Source organism: Camelus bactrianus, chromosome 24, assembly GCF_048773025.1.
Source record: "Camelus bactrianus isolate YW-2024 breed Bactrian camel chromosome 24, ASM4877302v1, whole genome shotgun sequence".
Classification (NCBI taxonomy): Eukaryota; Metazoa; Chordata; class Mammalia; order Artiodactyla; family Camelidae; genus Camelus; species Camelus bactrianus.
In genome coordinates, this window is record NC_133562.1 from 9,199,427 (window position 1) to 9,224,150 (window position 24,724).

Here is a 24,724-nt window from a genome sequence, read left to right on the forward strand (position 1 = left end):
TAAAAAACAAGGTCCTACTGTATAGCACAGGGAACTATATTCAATAGCTTATAATAACCTATAATGGAAAAATATATACATATAAATTTGAATCACTATGCTGTACACTAGAAATTAACACAACATTGTAAATCAACTATACTTCAATTTAAAAAAAAATAAAATATGAACTTTCACTTCTTAAAAAAACAGTATTTATCTAATTAGTCCACATCCCTGATACTTCCCAAGGCCAAGTATTAACATAATCACCTGTTGTCCAGACTTCTAGTCATTCTGTCTCTGAGTCTAAGGGTTCAGTCAAAGTGTTTTGGAGATTGCCCTTTAGGAACAAGAGAGAGGCCAAGGTAGAAGCTGAGAGAGTGTGATTCTGGACCCAAATCTTTCCTTGAACTGAGTCAGTTCAATCACTTTTATACACTGAAGTTCTGTTTAAGAATTGCTCATGGAGAAAAACAAAACAAAAACAAAAACGAGGGACTCCTATCTTTTCTGCACGTCTGAAAACCACTGCCCTGGCTGAGGAGCTTCTCAGGACAGGGGTCCTTGCAGGTCTCAGGCCGGCTCCGAGCACCTGAGGATGTCCGTAACAACCCACTGACGGCCGAGGAGGGGGCTCCCACACCCGCCCCGGCCACTGCTCTCTTCTGCCGCTCATTCAGATGAGGAGCAGTGACCCGGGATTTCACGAAGACGCAGCCGGTAGTAAAGAAACACACAAATCCGCGGTGCGAGGGGGTTTTATGAATTAAGATTACCTGGCGCAGCAGCTGCCATGGAATCTGTAGAAATACAGGAACGGAAAGTCCAGGACGCCAAGGAGATCACCTGAGGGGCACAGCAAGGGTGAAACGCGGGCACGCACAGCACGCACGCCCTCTGCCCCCTGCCCCCGGCTGCCCCGGAAACACAAGGCGAGGGTGTTAATTACATCAGCCCCCTGAGCACTGAGCTGCCAGGCGGCGAATTCACTCTGGCATTCTCAGGTTTCCCTGTCATTGACATTGTAGTATAATAATAATAACAACAACAACAACAACAACAACAACAATAATAAATAATGACACCACCACCCATTTAGTGAGAACCTGCCCTCTGCAGGGCCCTATGCTAAAGATTTTCAGTACATCATCTCTCCCATTTTTGTAACAACTCTGTGAAGTTTTGTTATCCCCATTTTAACTGGAGCTCAGAGGAGTTCAGAGATTTGTCTAAGATTGCACAACTCCTTAACTGTGGAGCCAGAATGTGCGCCCCGGTCACTCCAAACCCTGAGCTCTTTCCTCTTCACCAGGCAGCCATCCCTGCCCAAGGCAGAGCGTAGGACAAAAAGAATCTTTAAGGTTATTCTTTCTTTTCTGCCTTATGTCTAAAAAAAGATCGTGAATGCATGACTCTGACATCTTTTTTCATTTTTGTGCTTAATTACCGCACAAACAGAGCAGGGGCCAATGGCTCCTACATACTCATTTTAGTTTAAGGTCCAAAGGGTACATTTATTTCTGGTGAAGTAAGTTCATTCTTTTAATTCCACTTGGTGCAAGAGGAAATAATCACACATATTGGCAGCTTCCCTCTCTGGAATTTGAACTTGGTCACAAACAAGAAGTCAGGAGATTAAAAAAGCAGAAAGCCTTCCAAAAATGTCCAGAGAAAAGGAATTAAGCATTTCCACAGCAATCGCCTAATCCTTCCAAATCTGGAATTTCTGAGACTGGAGGAGCCAGGCCTTCCAGACTGCCGGGACTCTGTCTCTCTATTCTGGATGGTCTGGAGCAAGAGGCTGATTTTTCTGAGTATTCACAGCACATCAGGTGCAGTGGAATATCCTCCCTCACTCCATTTATTAATCAAGAGTTTCACCACGTGCTGCTACACTTCCTCAGACATAAATGATCTCAAATGATTCAACCATCAATTGGGAAGGAAAGGTCTGAATTCCATTTCTCTGGAGGGCGGTTTTTTTTTTCCTATCCTAGCTATTGTTATTTTGTTTGGTTTGATCTGTGCATATATATGTGTGTTTAACATTTTAAAAGGAGAGGATCTCCTAGGATCTGGTTTTTACACAGCCCAACAAAAGGGGAAGAGAAAATTCTGTTCTCTTTCTGCTAGAACTCCACTGAACACCTCTGTCGTCTACTCGGGACCTGTACTTGGGGAGGGACTCTGTAACCAACATCAGGCTCAGATGTCCAGGGCACAAAGAGCTCCGCTTATACGGAAGTCCCTTTCCCCAAGGAAGCAATGGCCACAGTAACCCTGAGCAGCCTGGTCCTAGCGGGTGGCCAGAGCCCCCTGTTAGGCAGGTGAAGGGATGTCCGTGGAGGATCTACTCTGTGTCTTTGGTGGCTGTTGGTTCTTGGCCCTTCCCCGGCCTCCCTCTCAGTGTGACAGTGGCTGCAGCAGAATCACTGTGATAAGGAGGACTGGGCAGAGAGGGGACACATTAAACGCAGGATCTTGAGACTCCTTCGGTGTGGCCCCCTCTCAGCACCCAGGTTTTCAACAGAAATGCTCTGGGGACGTGAAGTGGACTCCTAGTGCGGGGCCAACCTTGACAGCCCGGCCCAGGCTGCGGAGGGGTCTCAAGGGTAACAGAGTGGCCAGAGGTAGACTAGGATGGAGGAAGATAAACTAACAAACAAACAAACAAAAAACCATCCTAGGGAAATTACCAGTTACATAACACCCTGCACCCAACTCCCAAAAATTGATCCTATAAGTTATTGAGAGCAAAAGAGAGAAGAGCTTGCACTCATCCTTGAGCCATTTCTAAAACCTCCACACATTTCTCACTTAGTTGATTCCATGACTGTCTCTCCTCCCAGAACCACTGATTCCTTGAGAGCAAGGACTCTGTCATACTCACCATTTGTATCCAGGGTGTTAGGACCATCCCTGATGAATAACAAGCACCACTGAACCAAGAACATCTGAAACACCTAAACGCCTCTTACTTTCCCTGGAGAGAATGTTCCAAACACGTTCCAGCTGGCCATGCTGGTTCTCAATCTCTAACTGACCTCCAGTGCTTCCCCTCTGATGCCTTCAGCCTGCCTCACCATTTACTAAAGCAGCACTCTTCAACAGAGAGGGTGACCCCAACCTCCAAACAGCAAAAACAGCCCTGAAGACATTGCAGTATGCAGCTGGCTGGTCCCAGCCACGTGAGAACCAGACACAGGGGCCTAAGAAAGCCTGTAAGGATGCTCAAAAGACAACACTCCTGCACCATCTAGTACAGAACACACACTTAAAGCACAAATCAAGTGGTTCAAGCATTGCACACAAGTTTTGTGGCATCAACACACAGCTCATGCACTGAAGTCTGAGTTAAGCCTTCATTCTTGGGCTCCACAGTTAAAATTCTGCTGACTCTCCAAGGGAGGGAGTGAGTCCCATTTCTCTGAAGATAATGAAGCATGAAATTGCCACGGTGAAAAGTGTGGCACAATCTTACCACATTCAAGAACAATTGATATTTGAACATCAAGAAAATTTCCTCTCACCGCATTTTAGTCCTCAGAACCAGCAGGAAAATGAAAGGGCAGTTCTGAGAAGCAGTTAGTACTGCTTGCTTTATCTCACACACAAGCAACAGACACCCCAGGTAATAAGGTCATTTCTGGTCAGATGGCTGCAAGTCTTCCTGCCCTTTCGGTTCCTTGAAATTCTCTCGCTTGAAAACGCCACAGCAGAGGGCCCCCCCCCCCGACAAATATGAAAGGCCAACTGTCAAGCAGAGGAAGAATTTATTTTCTCTACTATTACTTAAAACAGTCCGAGGGGAAGCAAGGTTCCAAGATTCTTGGAGCCTCTGCATGAACCGTGATTTTGAAAGATTAGGAGAGAGATTCCCACCCACCAAGAGGCAAACCCAGCGCTCAAAAAGGGGACAGTCTCACGGTCTGCCCCTAGGACGTGGAGAACTGTCTACCTGGTCCCTACCAGCACGTCCCAGTGCACCCTGAAGTTAGCGACCCCAAGCCACACCATCTGCATCTCAAGCAAGTTTACCTTTCTGGTCACTCAGGAGTGAGCGAGAAGCTCAGCTCAGTCAGAAGCACTCCTGAGAGACCATGTCCCACCTAGGAGAACGGCCAAAGCAAGACAGACACCACCAAAAGCTGGTGAAGACACGGAGCAACCAGAACACTCACACGTCGCTGGGAGGGAGGGTAAAATGGTCCAGATGCTTTAGAAAACTGGCACTGTCTTTAAAACTTAAAACATATATCTACTCGCAGACCCAGAAATTCTACTCCTAGGTATTTATCCAAGAGACATGAAAACATAAGTCCACAAAAAGTCTTGTATGAGAATGCGGATGGCAGCTTTATTCGTAACAGTCCAGAGCCTGAAATGACCCAGGTGAGCAGCAACAGGGAAAGGGATGAATGAGAAGTGGTAAGTTCATACAACAGCACAGTAGCAAGCAACAAAGTGGAAAAAACCAGTGAGACACACGACAATCTGAAAACACTAGGCTGAAAGAGTCAGATAAAAAATGTGTGTTTCCATTTATGCGAGGCTCTATTACAGGCAGAACTTACATTTGGTAACAGAAATCAGTTCGGTAGGGGCTTCTGGTGGTCGGTGAAAAGGGAGCGACTGAGAAGGAGTGTGAGGAAATTTCCTATATCTTGATAGAGGTGTGAGTTACGTGGGTGTCTACATGCGTCAAAATTGATCAAGCTGTACATTTAAGATACACATTTCATATGTGTACCTCATATCTCAATTTTAAAATGTTTTGCAAGTACTACCAAATAATTAAGATACAAATAAAAAAAAAAGGGGGGTGGTGAGAAGAAAGCAAAAAGAATAAAGCCCTGCTTTAAAATCTCAGAAGTTATTGAGTCTTCAAAAAAAGACTGCACCCATGGGTCCTGACTCTTACTGGATCTTAATGGGTACAGACACTCTCCCTGACTCACACCCACACCTTGCAGTGCACATTCCAGATAGAAAATGTAATAAGCAAGCAGGAAAGAATGAAGTGTTGTTCCATCTTTAAAATGGGCTGGACTGCCCATGGGCCAATGAGAAAGCTAACAAATTGGCAGGAATTAGAGCCGCCCAATCAGAGTAGTCCTTGAATACTTCTGGAGGAGGGAGATTTTCCTCAGCTGTTTTATATACTTAAATGTTGTCATCGATCACATGCTCCCGTGGGAAAACACCACCACGACTCATGGAAGAGTTCAGGGCCACTGGCCAGGCTTTATGCAGCTGCTCACAGCTGCACAAGGTTGTGCATAACATAACGTCAGTATAAAGAACGGCACTGTTGATACAGATCACAACTGTATGTGCCGGCCATGTGGGTTTCTGAAAGTTAAAGCTGATCAAAACCTGAACAGTGCATTCCTGTGTATTTCACAAGCAGCTTCCCTACGCTTGTCAAGACTGTTCTGCTCCTTGACAGTCCTCATCCGCACAGACACTTGAGGACCACCCCACATCCACCAAGGTGTCAAGTCAATGGCGCTCCACTCGCAGGTGGAAGGAGAAACAGACACACCTTGACACACAATTTGTAAAAGTTCTAAGAAAGCAACAAGCATGATCGTGGTGACCACACACAAAGCACCTATAATAAAAAAGTGCTTTTATGTCACTTAATACACATAAAAGTAGGTGTGGTTTTACAGCGCTTCCCCAGGATGTTCATGGGTTAGATCCTGAACTTGGTGCTGGTAGAAATGGACATCTCTGGATTCTTCTGGAAGGCTGCCACCAGTTCATACATAACCTCACTCCCCAGGGCCTTTGCAAAGTCCTGCTACGATGGCTACTGAGGCCCACAGGGCTCCTGGCGCCTCAGCTCCGGGGCCAGCCCTTCACTTGGGATCCTCAGTGAAACTCCAGCCTCCCTCTGCTACTTATCTGCTCGGCATCATCTTGGTCACATCACTTAACTCCTCTGGGCTTCAGTTTCCTCATTTGTAAAGTGTGCTGGCACCTGGGAAAATCACCAAGCTTCCTTCCAGCTCGGATAATCATGAGTGTAACAAATGGACAAGCATAGCCTCCTAACTAAAGGCAGAGTAATGTCTTCAAGTGAGTGTTATTTGCCCAAGTTCGCTAGAAATCACTCGGGGAGAAAACGAACGTATAAACCAAGGAGAACCAGTGGGGACATGACTTTCCAAAGGTCTTTGACTGAAACATATTTCAAAGGCAGAGGACGCTTAGTAGGCGCTGAAATATCTGCTGGGTGGCAACCCTCCGGCCGCACGAAGGAATGGCGAGAGGCAGGCCTGGAAGGCAGACACCCGGCGGCATGGGTAAGCAGAAGGTGTTCAGGGACAACATCAGGGTTTCATACTTTTTTTTTTTTTTTTTTACAAAGGACAGGGTTTCAATAAACGATGGTGGAGAAGGCACTCACTCCACAACAGGTTGCGAGAGAGGGCAGAAAGTAGCAGACGGTGCCTCAGTGTGGCTAAGTATAGAACAATTCATGGAGAAAAAAAAAATTCAAACATGCTGATGAGACACTGCTGTGGATTTGTCATGAACACTCTAGAAACATGACCCAAGCCTCTATCGCTAGTTCCCTGAGGACACCAGTTCAAATAGTCTGAAGCAGCTAAAAACACAAACAGGAAGGAGTTGCTGTTTGGGGCACAGTAGGGACCTAGAAGGGGCTTTAGAAATCATCCAGTCCACGCTTCTCGTTTTACAGGTGAGAGACTGAGACCCTGAGGGTTTGGGTAGTGCCTCGTGCATAGCCAAGGTCAATAAACGTTACTCTAAAGAGCCTGACCAATAAAATGTGTATTTTCAGCCACACCACACATGGGTACTATTGCTTTATCTCTAATAAGCATCAGCTTATTCAAGTTGATGCATCAACTTTGAAACATTTCAGAATAAAAAAAAAAAAGACACAATGGAAGAGAGTTTTGTGGGCAATTCCTGAATCTGAAAAATGACTCTAGAGGAACTGAGGCAGCAAGGGAGTGAAGGGAAGTTTTAAAACTTGACTTCTTTCGTCTGGAATTATGAAAACTGGATGGTAACATACGATTAAAATATATAAAAGGAGATCAGTGAAGAATTGGGGGAATTATTTGAACTCCTTCACCAAATCTTTAGCACTAGGACTGCGGAGCAATTCTGGATGCTGGAAGGAGGAATTTTTGAAGAGGACAAAGCAGGCACTAGTTTATTTGGCAGATAACAAACTGTCTGTACACCTTAGGTCACACCAGATGAAAACACTGACAACACAATTCAAGGATAAAGTCATGGGCAATAAATCCAGACTGGGATATTAAGAGCAGTTTTGAGTATGTGGGCCATTCCTAACCTCTGGGTTGGACATGCTGGAAGGCAGCCACGTTCTCTTACAAAATGTCCCCCAGAGATATAAGTGGGCTCAGAGCACTGGGTTGAAAGGGCATCGTGAGACAAACAAAGAAAATGATGTTTACCTGTGGGGTGAGATGCACAGGCCAGGAGCACCACACTGGAAAAGAAATAGCAGACTTGTGAGGAAAACCTCCCTGGCCCATTTCTACCCATTCTACCTGGAAATGGCGAGATTTGCCTAAAAGCAAATTGTCTGCGCTAAATGGTCTCATCCTGCCTAAATTCAACTCGTCAGTGAATCACTAAAAATGCCTCCGGTTTTGGCAAGAGGGCTGGGTCTCCCCTGAGATGGGCTGAGAGTCATCCGCGTCACTAATGATCAGACTCACCTAATTACAGACTATTTGTCGGCTAAACAAAGCCGACTCTATAAATTACAAACAGGCTGCAACCTAAAAGCTAGCTGCCGAGCGTGACCTAAATCTATTCCTGAGCTAAGTCACAAAATTAAATACACAAAAGGATAAATTTCCAAGAAGCTAGCCCACAAAATGATCCATGCCATCCACCTTGTGTCTGAAAACCACCTGGACCAATCTGCAGCTGACGCCAGAAAGGATGATGCAGACCATCTCAGCGCTTGGCGGTCTCCCATCCTCCTCTCTGGAAGCCTGTCCCATCTCCCAGTGCCTGTCTGCAGTGCCTTCCTATGGCCCTAAGCCCACCTTCATATCCTCTTCCATTGGAACTCATGTCACACAGGTTGCTGATTCAGTTGGAGATTAGGAATAAAACTTTCTATTCAAATATAAGAAGGAATTTTTCTTTTTAAAGTGTTGGATGGCCTACTCTGGTTCTTAACCCTGGATGCACATCCGAATAGCCCAATATCCTGGCTAGACTCTCTAAGGGTCTGGTCCAGGCATTCATTGTTTTCCTTTGCTATGGCTCTCAGTAGCTATAAAGTGCACTAGGACTGAGGACCCCACTGTCACAGTTTCCAGTTGGTGGCATTATAGGCAGGGTAGAAGTTTTGAGCTGGGAAACCGTGTTAGCTCGTCTGCCCAGCCCCACCATGCTCTTGGGTTATCTCCACGCCATTTGTGTTATTCTGACGGCTCCCAGAGGAGAAGCATCACAGAAAAGAGACAGGAGGAGGGAGGGGAGGGATAAATTAGGAGTTTGGGGTTAACAGATACACACTACTATATATAAAATACATAAATAACAAGGATCTGCTGTAGAGCACAGGGAACTACATTCAATTTCTTGAAATAAGCTATAATGGAAAAGAACCTAAAAATACATACACGTATAACTGAACTGTTTTAGTGTACACCTGAAACTAACATTGTAAATCAACTACACTTCAAAAAAAAAATTAAAAAATAAATAAATAAAACTCGTTACAAATCAAGCCTCAAACTTCATCCTACCTTAACAAATACACCTTCAAAACAACCTGAAAGTCCAGGTGAAAATTTAGAATTCTTGGAATCCTTGGAGCTTCAGGTCAGAAGGGCTCCCAGTGGGCCCCCGGTGCATCCTCTTCTCTTCCCACACCAAGCTCCATCCCGCATCCCCAGGACTTCCCACGTGTGGGTGTGGACACCTCCACCTGCAAGCCCACCTTCCTTCCACGTCCCTCCCACCCCAGCCTTTCTTCGGACACCCACTAGGTCTAGGAGTGAGTTAAGGAAACAGACCCAGGGAGGCCTTGGAATTCCCGTGGGTAGGGGATTCCAGGGCCCAGTCGAGAAGGAAGGGCTCTTAGCCTTACACACTCCACATCCCCTGGGGAGAGGCATGGCCCTCTGAAGTGTGGGGCTGGTTGGAATTGCTTCTTGCCTGGCCCATGGGCAGGACTGCTACTTAGCTTCCTCAGTTCTGATCCTCGCACCAATTACTGAGCTTACTTTCCTGGCAGGAACACTGGCTCATATCTCCCCAATCAAAACATTATTGGAAAGTAAAAATCCACTAGGTCTAGAAGGACAGAAGTTCTTCTTTGAAAATTTAAATTATAGTTTACCTGAATAGGTAGTTCAAGTACTGCTGGTCAATGTCACTAAGGAGTGAGGAAAAAAAAGATAAGGCATGTGAAATACCAGAAGTATTTTACATACACGAAAGTCATTTGCTTCTATTGATACATTATAGCTATGTACAAGTTACTACATTTATAAATTATCAATAAATAGTATGAAGAGTCTTTCATATTCAAAACCATTTCCAGGCTCGTTTTTAAAAACAGTTTCCTCAGTTAATACTATCACATGCATTTTCACTTGTGGCCAATTATTTCCTATGTGTACTCCTGCCACTTTAAAAGGAGTGTCAGCTCTCTCAGGCCACTGGACTGGCTTCTAGGGCTACAATATTTGACAAACAAAAATACAGGACACCAAAATAAACCTGAATTTCATGGAAAAAATAATGTTTTAGTATAAGTATATTCCAAACATTGCACGGGACATACTTAACAAAAAAAAATTATTCCCTGCTTACCTGACATTCAAATGTAACGGGGTATCCTATATTCTATCTAATAACTCTACTGGCCCCTTGCTGCAAAAACACTTTATTTCAAAGATAAAACAGTGCCCTAGGGACCCGCCACACACCCTCAGAGTGTATAACCTTCTCCAGGAGTCAGTCCCCTCAGACCTTTCCTCTGTGGAAAGACCTTTCCTCTGAAACCCAGGCGCCAGCTGCCCAGTGGAAGGCTCTGACCTGGCAGCCCCAGCTCCACCGAGGCCCAAACTCTCATCTTTCTCACTTATACTCGCCAACTGACTGCCCTCCACAGAGGCCTCATTTCACCCCAGAACAAAGCTAGTGATGGGGGAGGCTGCTGGCTCTAAAGTTAGGAAGAAGCTGGAGAAACAAGCAAAAAGACTTGTGCCTCTGAGCTGGAGGAAGTGAACTGGGGCCCAAGGTAGCTGGGCACATAATTTTGGTCAAAAAGTCATCTAAACAGCTGCTCCTGAAGGAAGAGACAGAATTCCAGGCTCTTCGCACATCGCTGACGGCTGGTGGACCACCAGGCCTGGACCCACCCAACAGCACAGGAAAGGGCTTCGGGCCAAGCCTGCTGTCCTCACTGCCACCTGGACTCGTGGAGTCTCTGGACGATGGAGGCAGCTCACAACACCAAGGGTCTCACCCCTTTCCTTTAACCAAATGACGGCTCACCAACCTTTAAAAGTTTACCTTAACACGTTGGGTTTCTGGGATTTCTGGAGTATCTTATAAGCTCCTGGAAAGGAAGTAACACAGGTCAGTGGCACAGGGCATTGTGCGGAGGGAACTCCACAGAAGCACAAAGTCCGCCTGGAGAAGGGTCCCTCTTCCCCGTGAGGGCCACCCACAGCCAACAGGGGGCGACCAACAGCACCCTAGATGCGCATTCGACAGTCCCCGCGATGATGCAGTTCAGCACAGGGTGCTGGCCCAGGAAGGCCCACAGTCAACAGAAGGATGCAATGAACAGGAAGCCTGGGTTTCCTCTGATGGTGCAGGTGAGAAACAGAAACAGCGCTGGATTTCTGAACAGAGTGCCACAAAGTCAGGGCGTTGTTCTTCCCACTAAGACTATAGATAAGAAACACTGAACATAGGGTTTGAAATAAAGTACATGGTCCTTTTATTTCACCAACTAAAGCAAAAAACTTCTTTTTGATATATTGCTGAGAGTGTTTTTGACACAAACTTCTGGATCTTGATCTCTTCCCCCCATTTTTAGAGAAGATCAACCAGCACTCCACATATGGATTTGAGCAAGCAGAGCCTGGGCCGTGGTGAGTTAATTAATGTTTGTCAGGAGAAAGGGGGGACTGCGGGAACAGGAAACAAGACAGGAAAACTCCAAAGTAGGAAAATCGAGCCAGAAAAATGCCCATTTAATTTTAACCTTGACACCTTGGATTTAATCTCCCTATTATCCGGGACCACTAAAAAGTGGATATATGATATGATCTAACTAATAAACCTCAACGTTTAAGTGAGAATTCTTTAAAAACTTACCTACACAGAATAAGTGAATGACAGCCCAGAAATATCCATCTGGATCAAACTGTAACACAAGATTAAAAAAAACACACACACACAAAGGCTGTAAGTACAAACAGGGTCCAGCGTGGCGATCAGAAACCCTAAGTGTCAGTGCGCAGTGCCAAGCATGGTGCCAAACGGGACCCTGGGGCCGTGGGCCAGTCCCTCCTTATTTCTCACCCAGCTGCCTCTGACATCTTCCTAAAAGGGCTCCCTGCCCCAGTGCTCTTCCCCATCCCCCACCCTCCCCACATCGCATCTCTAAAAGGCAGACATGACAGTGTCACTTATTGCTTAAAACCGTCCAACGGTCCCCCAGTGACTTCAGTATGAAATCCAGACTAAGGGCACCCAAGAATCCCTATAATGAGCCCCTGTCCACCCAACCAGTCCCATCCACTCCCTCTTCCTACCTTTTTTATTTTTCCCACTTATCTCATCTGACACACTCTATTTCACTTATGATCCATCTCTCTCTCCACCCACAACTAGATGATCAATGCCAAGAGGGCAAGAATTAGCCCAGGGGTGCACACACAGTAGGTGCTCAATAAAGCTGAATCACAGAACACTGAGGATGCCTCCAGGGCTCTGTCCACACCTTCTTCTACTCCTGGCTCTCTCCTTCTCACCTTTCAAGATTTAGGTCCAGTGAGGCAAGCCTGGCTCCAGCATCAGAAAGATCTGGGTTAAATTCTAAAATCCCCATTTCCCGGTTAGCTGTGACCTCCTAGGCCTCACTGTTCTTCAGCTATGAAATGCAGATAACAGTAGCCACTGCCCTTGTGCAATTGTGAGATGAAATACAATAAGGCACGTGAAGCCCTGGCACAGAGCCTGGCACACAGCCAGCCCCTGTAATCGTCGGCTATTCCTGCTCTGAGCCTCCAAGTCTTCCCTGGTGCCTCACACCCCACCGTACAGAGCCCTGGCCTCCCTGTGTTATAATTATCTGTTTCTCGCCTGCCCCCGCCCCTTTGCTCTGCCTAGACTCCGACTTCTGCCTGGACCACGCAATTCCTCTTTGTGCCCCTAGAGCCTGGCTTGGTGCCTGACACTTGATGGGGACTTAATAAATACTGGGAAGAAAAGAAAGAAAAAAAGCCCCTACAATGAGATGATGAGTGGCAGTGGCTGGAGGCGGGGGTCCTCAGTGCCTGGTAAAGAAACACTCAGGACAGCAAAGTGAAAATCGCTGTGCCGATGAGGCCCTCGGGATGAGAAGGAAAAGGCGATTCCACCTCAGTGAGCGAGGCTGGGGCAATTTGGGCTTGCAGGTTCTCCAAGTACGTACGGAGGGCAGACTGCTCCCATCATGGCGCCCAGAAGCCCGAGCTCTGCTGGCCACGCTGCTGCAGCCTTGGGAAAAGGCACAGACCTGAGGAGAGGTGTTGGCCTGGCCCGAAGGTCTCCCAGGGCCTGAAAGTTGGCTTTTAAATGCCTCTGCATAGGCGGGGTTATCCAGCTTCTCAAAGGAGGGGCTCGAAAATTCTGCTCACCCCCGCAGGCTTCAGAGACACTTGAAAAGCAAAGTGAGTCTACCTGAGCTTACCTGGGAGTCATTGAAGGGCAGGCACCCTGCGGCGGCCAGGAGGAAGAGGGCACTGTGGAGAGGAGATAAAACAGGCGGCTTCACTTTCAATGTCAAGAGCGTCCAGAGTGCGAGAAAGTTGACATACACGGACTGGAGCTCAGATGAGACAAAGAGCCCGTGAGACCAAGCCCCGTTCATCCTCTGAGAACCTTATTACCCACGTAGTTTTCAACTATGTGCTCTGCTTCTCTCTCGGGGACAGTCCTTCTCTGGGGCTCAGCTAGCCTTCTTCCCAGAGAAGGGCATTTGCAAGACATGTGCAAAACCACAGCTGGCTCACTTGAGAAAAATAGTATATACAAAAGATTTTTTTTTCTTTAACTATAGACCCCCAAAAATACACTCATGGAAAATTGGACAATCAGACTACAATTATGCCTCTTGTCAATAAGAAACACCATGGGAAGCACATTACAATCTAATCGCCGTATCCAAATGATCAAACTTAACATCTCCTATAGTGGGAGGGACAGATCCACACCATGTGCCTCCCGATATGACGCACTGATGATGCACGCGGTGTTCCTCCAAATGTGCACAACCCGGGGCTGAACCACAGGAAACACAGAGACAATCCCCAATTCAGGGAGAGTCCGTAACACAAGGGGCGCACACTACTCAAATGTGCGAAGGCAATAAAAGGCCGAGGAAGTGTTCCAGATTAAAGGATACGAAAGAGACGGGACACCTTTGGGGGAAGAGATTGCTATAAAAGACAGTACTGGGATAATCAGCCAAATCTGAACATGGACGCAAGGTTACATAACAGTGCCGTATCGGATGTTAATTTTCTAAATTTAATCGCACTGTGGTTACACAAGAGATTGTTATATTTAGGAGATATACTTTGAAGTATCAAGGGGTAGGGTCATAATTTCTGCAACTGATTCTCAAATGGTTCAGAAAAAAATAAGCACAATGATAATTACATATTATAACGTTACATATTCTATGTGATATATACGTATACGTATGGAGAAAGAAAGCAAATGCAAAAAATGTTAACTAATGGGTGAATCTAGATAAAAGGTATATTGGAGTTCACTGTAATATTCTTGCAACTTCAGTATAGGTTTAAATTTTTTTCCCAACTAAAAAGTTTCATTGGAAAAAAAAATCTCTTCTATATAATGAAGCATTTACAGATGAAACACTATGACGCCTGGGATTTGCTGAAACGAGGCACTGAGTGGACCCTTAGGTTGAAAACTGTTGAAGGTGGGTGATGAGTGTACAGAGCTTCACCAGACTGTTCTGTCTACTTTTATACATGTTTAGAAATGCCCATAAGTTTTTTTTAATTCTTACACACAAAGTACATTGCCAATCACAGATATTTTCACATTTTCCTCATTAAGAAAGTCAATTTAGAGGTTTTTTTGGTTTAGAAATCAGTGGGTTTTATATAGTATATGGGTTTCATATACCAAAATATCCTGGCCTCTATCTTTTCCCAATCATTCTCTCCTCCCAAAGGAAGGCACCAGAAAACACAAAACCCAAACTGTCACATGCTCTTTCCCCCTCTTTCCATTTTATGATGCAACAACATATACAGGGTTGGGCCCCTTCACTACTGACCGTTCCATCAGGGGGCAAACAGCAAAGGACCAGGGACATGAACGGAGGCAGTGAATACAGCATTTCCACTGTTACAGAACTTTATCATATGACACCTCACACCAAGATATATTCTATATACGTATCAATTTGATACGTATTTACATATACATGCGTAATACACAACCACCTGATAGTCACAGCCTGGCAACAGTGATGCTTATCAGTTCTGCCCACAACCCCTGACAGTCCTCACTGTTGTCATCACACGTACTTAGGTACCCGAGAGACTAGCAGGGGGACCCATATGGAGGAGTCCTTGAGGCTGGGGCCTCACGGCCTTGGGAAGGGCAGGGCGACACGGGACATCCTGAGGCACAGGAAGGTCTCCACTCCAGCCCACCCTACTCCTTTGGCCTTGCCAACTTTCAAGGCACACACACAAACAGCCTCCAGGAGACTCCTTGGCACCAGACTGTCGAGGCACAGGCCAGGGGGGAGGGGGAAAAGGGGTGAGAGGCTGTCAGGAAGGGTTTCTGGGGACTGCACAGGAACAGGCAGGTTGTAGGTGGGAGGAGAGGACCCTCATGGCTTTGGCGTCTGCTTTGTAGGATGCAGGATGCTTCCCCATCCACAGGCAATGAGCGTTCTTTGGATCCCCCCAAAAAGACAACCCCTTGGGGCTGAGGAGAGACAAGAGGACAGCCAGGTGTGAGACAGCGCCTGGTTTCCCACCAAACTTGGCCTTGAGCAACACCTGAGTACATTAGGCACACATGGGTTTTTTGACTGATTTACTCAGATGAATATATTTACAGCTATTTACAAAGAAATGGGACATCCTCATGCATTGTGTGTTCACACCTGAAATATTTACCATATGACGCTTCCTTTATCAGGAAGAAGGCTACATCAATGAATGGGTTTTAATGTCTTTCTTTAACGCCAGCTAATCTTTTAAACAAGAGGAGAGTCCTGATGGTGGGTTTTTGGGGTTTTTTTTTTCCCCTTCAAATAACAGCCTACTATAAAGGCAAAAAAGGAGATTGGATGAAAGCCCAGAAATATCTGAAACAAAAAGTCCGAAATCCTTGGATCAAAACATCTCTGTTGGTTTTCTAACTACAGGACTGAGCATCACAGCTACTGCGGTGCTGTGACAGGAAGCTGTCAGGGAGCAAGGCAACCAGGCCAGCGTTAGCACAACAGGGGTACAGGGACCTGCCCAAGGGTCCGGCCCAGTTCATGTTTCAGCCGGGGAAACTGAGGCACGGAGGGGCGTGAAACCTGCCCATGGTCACTGTGCTGTGGCCCAAAACCACGACTCAGATACGTGGACTCACAGTGTTTTTCCCACCATGGGAAATCTGAAAAACCCAATAAACTGCAAATATTATTTTTAAAACATAAAGTCATTTTCATGTTTTCCATTTTCATTCTCCATCGGTATTGCACAACTCAGTGAAGTTTTGGACATCAATGACTGAAATCTAGCACGGGTTGTTTTCCCCTGAAGAATAAAATATTTCAGGGAAAAAAAGAGTAAATTTTAGAATAAGACATAAAATAGGGATATATGAGTGTTTGTAATAAATTCCTCTGTAAACTCTCAAGTACAAATCATCAACAGACAGTTTATCATCGAAGTTTAAAGTCAGGTTAAATCTGTTTTAGAGGTTTGTGGAGTTTTGTTTTTGTTGTTTTTCTTTAACTTACCTACAGATCTTTGCAGGAGATGTTTTCTGTATGAAAATAGAGACATACAATTAGTCTTTAAAAACTCTTTTTTGTTCCCCTTAAAAGAAAATATTTAGATCAAGAGGCACATAAATTATGAGCAAGTTTATTGGGGGCTTAAAGCTTACAGCACTTCAGTATTTATTGAGGTCTTTTTCTGCTTGGATCAAATGAAGGATGACTCAGAGGTCCAGGGTTGAGTCACTTCGGCCAAGCACTCTGGATGTGCAGTTTTACCACTCTCACCATTAGAACTATGTTTATGAAAAAGGCAAAATGACTCTGGGCCCAAGCCTTCCAGCATCTTACACACCATGAAAAGGAGGGAGACAGAGAAATCGACATACCCTGCATAGGAAGAGAAATTAAGCTCTTGTTCAACTTCTAGTCCAGCCTGTCTCTTTAAATTTTCCTTTCATTAACCCAGCTCTGACTCTGAGCAGTGCTATAAATTCTCTGGTATGATGTGTAAATTAGGAAACGGAAAAAAGGAGAAGGGACATTGGACTCCACCCCTAGAGGGAAGGGAAAAAGGGCAGATTGGGAAAATCAAAACGTGGCATGTAAAGCGACCTGAAATGAAGAAATTCTACTGCACACTCCAACTTTATTACCTCCTTTTTATGAGTCAGTTTAAGGGATTCAGTCCTTGACACTTGGGAAGAAATCTCGAGCAGGAAGAAGCACAGATTTTTCTAGATCTGATAGGGGAAATGGTCAGGAAAGATAACAGATAAATTCTGCACATTTCAGAAGGATTATTTTACTAGTTGAGGACAAACTATGATTTTTTTTAACTCCAGTTCAGATAAAGTGTGAAGTATGAACATACTGTTTAAAAATGAAGCACTCAAAAAGTATAAACTTCCAGTTATAAAATAAGCAAGTCCTGGGGTCATAACGTACAAGCATGGTGACTATTGTTAATAAAACTGAGTTGTATATTTGAAAGTTGCTAAGAGAGTAGATCTTAAAAGTTATCACAAGGGGGAAAAATGTAACTATGTGTGGTGATGGATGTTAACTAGGCTTATTGTGGTGATCATTTCACAATGTATATAAACAATGAATCATTGTGTTGTACACCTGAGACTAATATAACGTTACATGTCAATTATATCCCAATTTTTTTTTAAGTGAAACACTGGCAAGAGGAACATGTAGTTTGCTATGAAGGCTACCCTAAGTTTTCATGTGTGACTAAATAATCCAATTTGCTTTGTAATAAAAGGCATGATGTGCGTGTACAAAGCAGTGGCTCTCGACTTCAGATCCTTTTTATCTTTTATATGTCATCTCTCATCTTTGTGGAACCTGTCTCAGCAGAGTCCAGAGGCAAAGCCAACATTGACTCCACTGCCCCCTGGTGGGGACACACGTCCCTTCAGTACAGAAAGGATGATACCCAGAGGTGACCTGACTCACACCTGGATCATTGCTCCCATCCTGGGAAAATGAATTTCTGAAAGATTCTGAGCTAAATATAGCCAACATCTCCAGGATGCAGAGAAAAAGTAGAAACGGAGAGGATGGAAAAGGGTGCTCCAACTCTTCCACGAGTAACATGTTCACCAGCAGCTGCTTGGGGGCTTCAGTTACTGGGCAGGAAGTCAACTTAGTGCCTGAAGGAGTTCACGCATTCCACAGAGGAGAGAATCCTTTTTATTTTAACCTCCTCTGACTAACGGAGCCCAGAACCTGAGATATGGAGGGTGAAAACAAGCAATAAATTCATTACTGAACTCCCCTGCAACCAGGGCTCCAGAAACAAGCCAGGAATTCGTGTCAGGGATTCATCTCAGACCCCTCGGTCCTCAAATCACTCCTTGATAAGTCGCAACGACATCTCAGCTCCTAATGGGTCAGTATAACTCCTCCAAAGTCATCCTGCCAAAAGTCACGGTGAGTAGCTCCCGTCACTCTGGCTCAGCTGACTCACTCCAAGGGCTGCTCACTCTGTCTAAGCACGCTACACGTATGGCCTCATTTTGCTACGGGTTAGCGAAGTCTTGGGTTACAAGCTACAGATGAGGACGCTGAGGCACAGAGAAATTAGGTCAGCTGCCCAAGGGCACAGGGGCTGGCCCAGCGAGCTAGCTCCAGAGCTTGACCTTTCCCAACACTACTCTGCACAGCCTGCCTGCCAGTCCAGCAGGGACACCCACCGGCCCCTGCCACAAGCCTTCATCTGCGGCTTCCTCTCTGCCTGAATGCCCTTTCTCCCTGACCACCCAGAAAATTCCTGCCCGTTAGTGTGACTGGGTTCAAATCTAGCCCTTGGCCCTTCCAAGCAGACTTGCCAGTGGTCACCTCCCCCCTGCCATTTTGATGTGAATCCATCTGCAATAGGCAGATGTAAGAAAAAAGGAACTGCCAAAAGAGGTACCAAATAAAAACCACCACTAATATCATTAGTAACCATAGCTAATGAGGACAAAGCACCTACTGTGAGTCAGCAAGTGTTGGGAGTGCTTGTTAGCACCTGCACTGCATGGTGTCTTCCCAGCTACTCCTTGAGTGGGTGACGTCGCCCTCCCCTTTCACACATGGAGCACAGAAGGTGAGGGGATCTGTTCCAGCTGGTGTAAGGCAGAGCTGGGGCTGGGAAGAACAGATCTCCCGGGGTTGGGCTGAAGCTCGCAGCACCCTGTGGGAAGCTCGCCGTAGATTTCCTCATGGTGCTGGGATGCGGTGAGGGGAATGCCCCCCAACCCCAGGCCCACAGTCAACTCCACCTCAGACCCCCAGGCCCTGGCTCAGCACTGGCCTGGAGCTGAGCTCTGTTCAGATGAACAAGGAGCCCCATGTATGTCTGGAGAACTGAAGGGATGTCAAAACCATGATTCTTGAAATTAGTGACCACTGTCAGGCAGTCTTGACTGGAAACAGATGGCAGGAAAAGGTAGACGCTAATCTGGGCCATAAATAAAAAGCACGTCTTTGAAATTTCAAGCCAGGGAAGTGAAACTTGCCTTTTGCATTGTCATTTACCTCTTTCCGAAAACATTTCTGGTGCCCACAGGTGATAACTTCAGCTACATTATGCAAAGTCAGAAATACAGGAATGGCCTGAAAGAAAACAAAAGAATAAGCATGAGAATATTTTCTTTGATCTCATAATTACATAATTCTTGATTTCTGCTTAAAAATAAAGATCTGTGGGAACTTTTGGCATTCACATACACACTCCTCTCCAGCAAAACCTCTTCCGCGTGGATTAGTGGTCTTGCTTGTAGCATTTTGCAGAAGCTCCCTCCTACAAGTATTCTCATCAATATACATTTATTAAGCACCTGCTGTGTGTTGGGCACCATGCCAGGTGCAGAGGACACATCCCGCAATGACCTCTCCACCCTTCTCTTCCCTACTTTTCCCTTCCACACTATGTTCTACACGGGCTGCTCCCTCCCTCTGCCAGGCCCTTGTGTGTTCCTCTGCCTCCTTGTCTCTTTTTGTTGGGCTCACTCTAGTTCAGCATTCTGCTCTCATTTCGATATTGGGCTTCACTTCCTCTGAGAAGGTATTCTGTCCCAACACTGGGTAGACTGAAAAAAAGCCCTCCAAAACACAGCTGCGTCCTAATCCCTGGAACCCATGAATGTTACTTTATATGGTAAAAAGGGGTCTTTTCAAATGTGATTAAGTTGAGAATCTGGAGGTGGGGGGTTTACCCTGGATTTCCTAGGCAGGCCCTAAATGCAAACACTTGTATCCTCCCAAGAGAGAGGCAGAGACCTGACATACACAGAGGAGACCCCAGGGGCAGAGGCTGGAGCGATGCAGTCACAAGCCAAGGAACCCGACAGCCACCAGAAGCTGAAAGAGGCAAGGAGCTGATTCTCTCCAAGAGCCTCCGGAGGGAGCACAGCCCTGCTGACACTCCTTGAGTTCAGCTGGTGATACTCGTTTCAAACCTCTGGCCTCCAGAACTGGGAGAGAATAAATTTCTGTTGTTTTAAGCCACCCAGGTACACGGTAACTTGTCACCGCAGCTACAGGAAACTGGAATACAAGGAATGACAAGATGGTGGCCTGAACTTGGCAGTGGCAGTGAAGATGGAGAAAAGTGGCCACAGCAAGGGCATATTTAGGAGACTGAATGGAGGTAAATGTTTGGATAACTGGGATCAACTCTGTACCAAAAAAAAAAAAAAAAAAAAAAAAAAAAAGGGTGAGTGGAAAAAGGCATAAAAAAATGTCACACTCCAGTGGGTTATCAGGATACACAGAACCCACTGCATGTTGACTAGCGCTGGGCTGTTGGGGCAGGACAGCAGTCGCTCCTAATTTGATAGAGAATCTTAACAAGGTGAGGGGGAAGGATTACGGGGCAGGGATTTTGCTATTGTCTCTGTTGTTGATGATGGCGATGTTTCCTGGAAAGCAGAAATAGATGGAGAATACGCATGGGTCTTGGCATCATCCTGAGCTTCAGCCTCCAGCTCCACCATCTGCTAGTGGAGCAGGGCACTTATCCAGACAGTTTGCTCCTCTGCAGGATGAGGATAACAATACCTACGACCTGGAGCTACTGGGAGGGATGATGGAAAACTGCGAGGAAGGCTGTCAACATTAACAGGTACCAAGCCCGCTCTCAGTGGCCTCCACGGAGGACCCTGAGCTGGGAAACTGTTCCAGCTTCAAGGCCCCTTAACTGAGTCTTTAACCAGATGCTGCTGCTCGCCCACTTCAAGATGGATTTATTCTTTTTTTTTTTAATAGACTTTATTCTTTTAGAGCAGTTTCAGGTTCACAACAGAATTGAGCAGAAAATACAGAGTTTGCACATAGCCCTCGCCACCCACATAGATATACTCCCCTACCCTCGACATCCCTTATCGGTGTGGCATATTTGGTACAATCGATGAACATACATGGGCACATTATTTCCAACCAAAGTCCATAGACGGATTTATTCTTTATCTTTTGAGAGGATATATTTTTACCTTGTCTTTAAGACTTTTAGAACTTCGTAGTTCTGTCCTATTTCAGTATTTTGCTCTAACTTGCACTGTTTCATTTCATTCTGAGTTCTTGCATTACATTTTTCTTGCCTTTTTAACATTTTGTACTCTTTTTCATTAAAAGCTCAACTCAAACTGTTTTTTCCTTTTAAAAATCATATTCTATTTTAATCACTTTCTGTTTTTCATTTACCTTTTGTGCTGCTTTTATGTCTCTTAAATTTTTATATTTTGAACTATTTTTTATGTGTTTTAAGGTTATTAAAGAGTTTTCTTTAACTGGCTCTATCCACTAGGCCCATGTTTGGAAAACTCAGGCCCTGGACTTCTAGGTCTTTCTTCTAGCACAGAAAATCTTGGACAGGGGGTCCACGGCAATGAAAATGAAGGAGCGGCCTGGATCCTATTTATTTAAAATTAAGACCTGATTTTAAACGCTTTTGCCTCCCTGACTGTAAAACCAGTAAGGGAACTGGATTTAGGGCTGGGATCATGGCACTCTGGACCCTGATTCTAGACTTCAAGGAGGCTTACTTTTCTCAATTTTATAAACCGTGGACAGGCTTCTCCATCTCCGTAGGCCCTACTCTGATCAGATTCTGGAAAAGGATCTATCTCTATGTGCAGAATTGATTTTAAAGTTTACTAATAATAGCTACCAACATGTTAAGCACAGTGCTAACTGCTTCAACTGCATTTAAACCTTCTCCCAACAACTCTAACAGCAGATGCTGCCACCCTGACTTAGAGACAAGGACACTGAAGCTTAGAGCGATCAGGCAGCTTGCTTGCAAGCCCCGGGCTCATTCAGGGTATGACTCCATGACTCCAACCCAGGGCTGTCTAATGGCAAAGCCCATGCTCCCAGCCTCGATGTTTTAGGACCCAAATTACGGCAAGCCCCAGTGTAAACCTCCTGGGCCTACGACTGTGCAAAGACCAATACGACCGTGTATTCCAAATCCTGCCAGTCCGCCGCCCCCAGCAATAAAAATGCTATGATCTAAAATGGATGAACCTGGAGTAAACGCTATGCCATTTTTAAAGGGATATCTTCCATTTCTCTGAAGTTTTAAATCTGAATCTCTCAAGCCAATTTGTCAACTAAGGAACTAGCAGGTTCTAGAAACAGTAATCCTACAACTGACTTTTATTCAGCCTCCCCAGAGAGCTATCAAAAATCATCTTAAGGCAGTTTGCAACTTTCATTACTGATTTTCCCTTGGCCTCCACCTCTGTGTACCAAGCTCCAGTCTGAACTATGTTATTAGTTCAGGAGACCCCCAGCAACTGATTATTTTAGAAAACCTGCCCTTTATCTTTATGGAGTGAGGATCAACAGAACTTAATTTTGTGAAATCAGATAGAAGTTCTGAGAAATGATCATCACCATAATAATAGCTAAGATATACTGAATGTTTATTATGTGCCAGACCTTGTTCTGACTGCTTTTACACATTTAATCATCATCCTAACTCTGCAAGGTAGATACTATTAACATCCCCATTACACGGATGAGAAAAAGGAGGGATATATCTTGGCTCTCTTTTTCAACCTCCCCATTAATAAGCTGAAATCACTTTTAGATGATCTAGACGCTAGCTTTCTGCTAAAGAGACAAGAAAAACAAGTATGTTCCTCCACATCGTCAGGGCTCCAGACACAATAATAAAAGGTCTCACCATCTTTCATCAGGAAAAATGGCCCAAGATCAACTATCGTGAAGCCCAAATCATCATTTTTGACACAAAATGTAATTGACCATAGTCATCTACACTGCCGTCCAAGTCATTTAGTCATTTAGGGGCACAATCTGCAACTAATTTATTCTTAAGAGTCCATTCACTTAAAATTCAACATTTCATCCATGAACCATTGAAAATTCTTCTCTGGTTGTTGAGAGAAATTGGTAATTATTACTCAAGATTCTTCATTATTCCCATGCTTCCCAGAGTGAAATATTCAAGCCTTGATTGTTATTTGTTCAGGTGTTGGAACTGACTTAAAACGGCTCTCCACGGAAAATCCTGGCCCTGCCCACATGCACGGCCTGAGGTTACTCTGCAGGCGTGTGGATGACTCCCTTAGTCAAGTCCTGGGTCAGCTTCTTAATTTTTGTAGAAGGTCAACCCTACCGTTAATTTGGGTGATTTTTAAATATGTGGATGTGACCTTCATCTACAATATGGAATCATTGCTTGCCAGGCCCTGGCCAAAGAATGTACCTTTGAACTGTTGGCTGCCTAGTTTTGATCAAAATCATGCATGCCAGAAATAAATGTTCCGAGTGGAAGGGAGCCACATAACCTGGGGGCAGTGGTTTTAGCCCCGGAGAAATCTGCTAAATCCAGTGCCATGAACTTTCCGCCTCAGAGCCCAGTTTTAATAAGTCATTTTATAAGGGTTACAGAAAACATCTTCAGATGGAGCAAGAAGATAAGAGGAGGGGCTTATTATTTTGCCTCTGAGCCCACACCTTAAGTAATCCTTGCAATTGGACTCTGATCACCTCTGATAAGAAAACAACGTGAAAGAGGAGAGCTGTCTCTAATCAGCAGTAACAGGGAGCGTCAGAGAAGGGTCTCCGTTCAACATGAACCCTGCGTTCTTCTCCCTGAGGCTCCAAGACCCCTTACATGACATTGGAGCCAAACAAAGGAGGAGCGAACCCACGGGCTCCAGTTTGCTTGAGTAATTTTCCTCCACACAAGTCTAATCATCTGTGTGTGTTTCCTCACCAACACTCCCATCCAATCTCTCCTCCAATGTGCTGAGTGAATGCTGTGCTCGTGAAGACACAAACCCTGACAAACAAGTGCTGGGTCAGAAACCAAGTCCAGGCCTGTCAAGACGCCTCCTTTTAGATTTGCAGAGACTTCCGACTGCTGACCCTAAGCAAGAAGACAGCAGATTTTGGTTTGAGCAGCCAAATCACCAACCCTGGGATGGCCTCTCCCCAGCCAGCTCCCTAGTGTGTGAATTTGCATGTCTGTTCTAAACACTCACCCACACAGGCTTTGAGGCAATCCTGTCCAGCTGAGAAGGCTTCTGGCAGGGAAATTATAATAAGAGTATTAATGACTGGTTGAAGTTGTACTGTCCCTCCAAAGACTGATACTCATGCCACCGGCCATCATCACTGTGACCTTACTCAGGGTGGGACAAGCTGGAGAAGCAGATCCGAATTAGCCCAAGTAGAAGGGAGGACACGCAGCTTCTCTCCCTTCCTCTTCGCTCAGTTTTGATGGGCTGACCTCCTTTGGTTGCTGTGACTGAGGAAGGAAGGAGGGGAAGCACTGGAAGTGAACCATGATGGCTGGACAGGCTAGAGCTGGCATCTTGGCTTTAACATTTACTGCCTGGCGACTGGCCAAATAATTTGCATCTCAGTTTCTCCATCTATAAACGAGAAGAGTTAACCCCGACTGGATACGTCATGAGGGTCGGCACTAGGAAGTGCCTGGCACATAAATGACGCTGAATATTCACGGTG

At 45.3% G+C, this 24,724-nt stretch overlaps 1 protein-coding gene across 4 annotated transcripts in view; it reads right to left on the minus strand.

Annotated features, from left to right (window-relative positions):
- TMEM241 (transmembrane protein 241) overlaps positions 1 to 24,724 on the minus strand; it is a 94,091-nt gene that overhangs the window by 49,547 nt on the left and 19,820 nt on the right. For all 4 annotated transcript variants that reach the window (XR_012502024.1, XM_074352139.1, XM_010958141.3 and 1 more), the window contains exons 5-12: positions 19,259 to 19,336; positions 16,247 to 16,272; positions 12,929 to 12,980; positions 11,350 to 11,398; positions 10,537 to 10,582; positions 9,356 to 9,391; positions 7,446 to 7,480; positions 759 to 828 (exon numbers count right to left, since the gene is read on the minus strand). Coding sequence is in view for 3 of the 4 variants with exons in the window: in XM_074352139.1 (XP_074208240.1) it covers positions 759 to 828; positions 7,446 to 7,480; positions 9,356 to 9,391; positions 10,537 to 10,582; positions 11,350 to 11,398; positions 12,929 to 12,980; positions 16,247 to 16,272; positions 19,259 to 19,336 (392 nt within the window). In the remaining variant the exon portion in view is untranslated. The remainder of the gene's footprint in view (positions 1 to 758; positions 829 to 7,445; positions 7,481 to 9,355; positions 9,392 to 10,536; positions 10,583 to 11,349; positions 11,399 to 12,928; positions 12,981 to 16,246; positions 16,273 to 19,258; positions 19,337 to 24,724) is intronic.